Source organism: Impatiens glandulifera, chromosome 1, assembly GCF_907164915.1.
Source record: "Impatiens glandulifera chromosome 1, dImpGla2.1, whole genome shotgun sequence".
Taxonomy (NCBI): domain Eukaryota; kingdom Viridiplantae; phylum Streptophyta; class Magnoliopsida; order Ericales; family Balsaminaceae; genus Impatiens; species Impatiens glandulifera.
In genome coordinates this window covers 59,922,984-59,928,397 of record NC_061862.1, presented here as the reverse complement: position 1 = coordinate 59,928,397, position 5,414 = coordinate 59,922,984, and the positions used below count along the sequence as shown (strand labels likewise).

The following is a 5,414-nucleotide window of genomic DNA, read 5'->3' as shown; positions in this document are numbered from 1 at the left end:
TTTGCAGCACTATTGGAGATGCTCTAATAGGCATAAATCTATTCAAGTTTTGAACCGCCGGTCTTATCTTGAAGATTATTCAATTCACAAACAAAATCATTCAAATCCCTTATCGAACTCCCACCATTTTCCCCAACAGCTTTCCTCGCCGCCTCACTCAACCGCCTCACCCGCTCCCTCCGCCCATCGCAGTCGCCTCCGCCGCCTAACATCGACTCAGTTATCCTCAGACTCAACTCATTCACATCCGGCACATTCACATCTCCCCCTTCACACCCACGAATCGCCACCCCAAGATTATCCACCAAAAGTTTAGCATTCGTAAATTGATCCGCCCCAATCGGCCAAGCAATCATAGGAACCCCCGAATCAATCCCCTCCAACACCGAATTCCAACCGCAATGACTCAAGAACGCTCCCAAAGCCCGATGCCTCAAAATCGCCACCTGCGGCGCCCACCCCCTCACAATCAATCCCTTCTCAGATGTCCGATCAACAAACCCATCAGGAATCAAACCCATTTCAGAGTCCTTTCTATCCTTCACACACCATATAAAACTCACCCCACTTAACTCAATCGCCTCCGCAAGAGCCGCCATTTGAACATTCGATAACACAATTCTACTCCCAAATGAAATGTAAAGAACAGAGCCATCTTCCTTCGAATCAAGCCAACCCATCAACTCGGTTATCGGAATAGAACTCGACCCACCTCGGTTCAAAGACTCATCCGAATCGGGTAACAACGGGCCGACAGTCCAAACCCGGTTATGACCCATCAATTTCTTCAAGTAATCAACATAAACCCCTTCCAATTCCTCAAACGAATTGAATACAAAACCCCAACTTTCCGAATTTAGAACCATACCCTCTCGAAAGAATTCATAATACGGATCACCCTCCTTATAATTCCGGCAATACTGAGTTATCTGCCACCATGGATAAACCGGAGAAGTCGGTACCTCCGGGAATCGAACAAGAAATTCATCGTTATCTGGAGAATCATTCTTGGGTAAATTCTTCCACATGGAATGATTAACGGAAGCTGTAAAAGCCCCGGACGGCCAGAAGACGATTCGTTTGATACCCAATTGTTCGGAAAGACGTTGGGTCCAGCCGAGGAAGAAGTCGGAGATTATGGCGACGGGAGGAGAAGGATGGGAAAGGAACCATTGTACGATGTTTTGGTAAAGATCGGCTGTGCCGCGAACTTTATCGATGAGGCGGGCGTGAGGGGCGGAGAAGGCGGCGGAGATTGGAAGAACAAGGGTGTGAAATTGAAGAGAGGAGGTGGAAGAAATTAATGGGTCGAGGAGAGAAAGGAAAGAAGGTGTTACTAGTACTGTGATAGTGAGGCCATGGTTGAGTAATTGACGGATGAGATCGAGAAGAGGGATGATATGGCCGGGAGATGGGAAAGGGAAGACCAGAATATGGGCCGCCGCCGGTGATGATGAAGTCATCGTCTACCTTTGTGTTGATTTGGGCAATGGCTAAATTGAGTTGATTAGTATTATTCCTTATAGGGGATGATGATGATGGGAAATGGTACTCATAAGTCATATATACCTGATGTCATGGGTTACGTAAGGATGCATTCTGCTTGTTTTGTTTTTTAAATAATTGGGTCGTAATTTTGATTTTGATTTTCAACAAGTTAGATTTTTCTTTTATAAAAAGACTTATAAGGTCTTCTTATTAATTTTAAAAAAAAAAAATAATCATAATAAAACAAATATTATCTTCCTTAAAATCACCGCCCTATTACTATATTTAAACTGCTTTGACGTCGCTGCTTTTATGTCGGCGTTTTAAAAAAAGAGAAATATACAGACAGCTTTAAAAAAAAGAGAAATGATACAGACAGCTACTAGGAGAGCGATTCTCCCAGCGACTGTCTACGTGGCACCCAATAAAAAAAAATCTAAAAACCCAAAAGCCTAGAAACCCGCCCTTTCATCTTCCATTTGTCATTTTCATCTTCTCAAACATTTTAGGGTTTCTCTCTCTCTCAAGTTCATATGCAATTCTAGCGATTTACAAACGCAATTGATTAACTCAACCATCTTCAACATCTTCCAAGACATTCACATATTTCTCTCTCTTTCTCAAATCCATCTGTTTTCGAATCCTAGCAATTTTCATCGTCTACTCGCGTTCTTCAGAGAAAACCCTAACATTAATCATTAGAGAAAATCCATCGTCTGCTCGCGTTCTTCGTTCAACACAAAATGATAACTTCTTCATCATTTTTTACTTTAGTACATTCGGTTATATAATCTAACTTGCGACATTTTTGTAATGTTTAGGAATCAAATAAACAAGTGGTTATATATGATGCTTCTAAGAAGAACGAAGCAAAAAAGACGAATACAATGATTGAGATGAAAACAGTGAAGAAGAACGAAGTGAAGAAGAAGAATAAACAGAATGAGGAAGAAGAACGAAGGTAACAAACGAACAACAATTAACTGCATTGTCTAGTTGATTTTGTTAACTATATTATGTTTTATTTATGCAATTTCATGTTTATGAACTGTAATGAACTATAATAAACTCCAATGTCATGTTACATGAGCTGCAATGTCATGTTTCATGAATTGCAATGTAATGTTATATGAATTATTTTGTCATGTTATTTCTGTTAACTGTATTGTCCTATTAACTCTGTTAAATGCATTCTGTAATGAACTGTAATGAACTCCAATGTCATGCTACATGAGCTGCAATGTCATGTTTCATGAATTGCAATGTAATGTTATATGAATTATTTTGTCCTGTTATTTCTGTTAACTGTATTGTCCTATTAACTCTGTTAAATGCATTATGTTTCATTTATGCAATGTCATGCTTATGAACTGCAATGAACTGTAATGAACTGCAATGTCATGCTACATGATCTGCAATGTCATGTTTCACGAATTGCAATGTAATGTTACTTGAACTATTTTGTCATGTTAGGTGAACAACAATGCCATGTTATCTTAAATGCACTGTCCTGTTATTTTCTTAATTGCATTGTCATGTTTTATGAACTGCAATGTCTTGTTAGGTGAATAACAATATCATTTAACTGAACTGTCCTGTTATTTTTCTTAACTGCATTGTCATGTTTCATTTCTACAATGCCATGTTTCATGACTGAAATGTCATGTTACTTGAACTACTTTGTCATGTTAGTGAATAACAATGTCATGTTATTTTAACTTCATTGCTCTGTTATTTTATTTTAATTGTATTGTTTTGTAATTAAATTCATTTTTCATATTTTTTTGTAGTGTGAATAAAAAAAAGGAAAGCAGTTTCACCACCTTCACCTCCCGCATCTTCCATGAATAAAAAAAAAGGAAAGCAGTTTCACCACCTCCACCTCCCGCATCTTCCATGAAAAAAAAGGAAAGCAATTTCACCACCTCCACCTCCCGCTTCTTCTATGAAGCTAAAAACAAGGAAAAAGGCCATTTTTAACACCAGAACCTCGCCTAATGGTCTGTTCAATCTCGTTCGAGAACTCTCAGATGTTCAGAAAAAAGCCGTAAGAGAAATTGGATTCGGCTCCTTACTCTCTTTGGGAATATCTAGATGCAACTTCAAATTATCCCGTTACTTGGTGAAGAATTTCAATGTTAGAAGAAGTGATGTTCTCCTCAACAATGGGGAGCTATTAAAAATTGATGAAGAAGATGTTCAATGCATTCTGGACCTTCCAAGAGGTGATATTGAAGTGACTGAATCTACTGGGAAGAAATCGGATGGAGCCCAATACATATCTATGCTGCAGGATTGGAGGAGGAGGTGGGGGTGAAAATGAAAATAAAGGAGCTCCTAACACTCTCTCAATGACCGACAAAATTTTATCAAACACCAATGCAGATGACAATTTCAAGCGTGACTTTGTCATCTATGTCGTCTCGAGCTTCTTATGGACAACACAAAATCCACAGTGCAGGTAAACAACAATCTTATACTTAAGAATGAATAATGTTATGTATTGCATTGTTATTAATTTTGCTTATATTTTGAAAATTGCAGGTTCAAAATTTTAAAATCTTTGATGGATGTTAACAAGATAAAACAAATGAATTGGTGTAAATTCGCGCTGAATGGATTACTCGAGAGTGTCGAGAAATGGCAGTTAAACGAAGAATCATATTTCCACGGACCACTAAGTTTTCTAATGGTAATTTATTTCTAACTTTCATTTTGGACTCCTTCTATTATTTCTGGAATGACACGTTTCATGAACTATAATGTCGCGTTTCTACAATGTCATAACATATTAACTGCATTGTCGTGTCTTTGTTTCAGTTGTGCTACATGGACAAGGTATTAGATTATAGTACAAGAAGTAAATTCAAGAGACAGTTCCCTATCTTGTCATGTTGGGATGACAAGATAGTATCTGAAAGAGTACAAAAAGAAGAGGAACATGGGGGATTCGGCCAAGGGAGGGTTGTTGATAGGATTCAGTTACCTACAGTGGAGAATGTGCATGATGTGGAGAATGAAGCTGATTCGGAGAATGTGGAGAATTCAAGTGTTGATGCTTGGAAGAATGTGCATGTTACAATTGAGAACTTAACAAAGATCTCAAAATGCAATTCTTCAAATGTTCAATCCATACATTCAATACTTCAAATATTGAATGCATACATACAAAATCCAAGCGCTCACAATGATGGTGGAAGTGACAAGCCTGAGCATGAGCCTGAGCCTGAGCTTGAGACTGAACATGAGACTGAGCATGAGCCTGAACCCCCATCCACTGCGTTATCAATCCCCATGGAAATAATACAAGCTATACCGTTGAAGAAGAGAACTCCCCGTCTAAGGAGGAAACCTTTGAAGTTGAGAACTCCAGTGGCGAATGATGTTGTTAAGAAGGTGGCGAAAGATGTTCTTAAGCCGGCGGCGAAAGATTTTGTTAAGACTGTGGCAAAAAATGTTGTTAAACCGGTGGATGAGATCCTATACTCAAGCAATTATATAAGCCTACCACGTAGTGTTTTGCAGTCGATGAAGAATGGCCACTGGCTTGACACAAATATCATCGACGTTTGGGCAATGGAAATGAATACCGTTGCACAATACGAAGCCTTAACTAACAATATCAAAAGAAGAAGGATATTCTTCTCAACTGTACATTGTGGATTGTATGAATGTGGAGACAGTTTATATAATGATTCACTGAACCTAGAAGTGAAGTCATTCGGAATAACAGTACAAGCACTCGATGAAGTAGACCTAGTAAGTTCTCATGTTATTTTTAACTGCAATGTCATGTTACGTGAACTTAAATGTCATGTTATATTAATTACAATGTAATGAACTGCAGATTTTTGTTCCGTTATGTATAAGTTCACATTTCTATGTGGCGGTATACAACAAAATCAAACAGGAAATTGAAATCATCG

At 38.4% G+C, this 5,414-nt stretch overlaps 1 protein-coding gene across 1 annotated transcript; it reads right to left on the bottom strand.

Annotated features, from left to right (window-relative positions):
• Positions 1 to 35: 35 nt before the first annotated feature.
• Positions 36 to 1,503, bottom strand: LOC124921048 (flavonol 3-O-glucosyltransferase UGT89B1-like). The gene has a single exon (XM_047461649.1). It carries the CDS (start codon positions 1,461 to 1,463, stop codon positions 39 to 41), a length of 1,425 nt encoding a protein of 474 aa, XP_047317605.1. The 5' UTR covers positions 1,464 to 1,503; the 3' UTR covers positions 36 to 38.
• Between the last annotated feature and the right edge of the window lie 3,911 nt (positions 1,504 to 5,414).

What these genes read in the sequence shown, in the direction of transcription:
- LOC124921048 (XM_047461649.1), bottom strand. Translation starts at nt 1,463, where the DNA reads ATGACTTCATCATCACCGGCGGCGGCCCATATTCTGGTCTTCCCTTTC.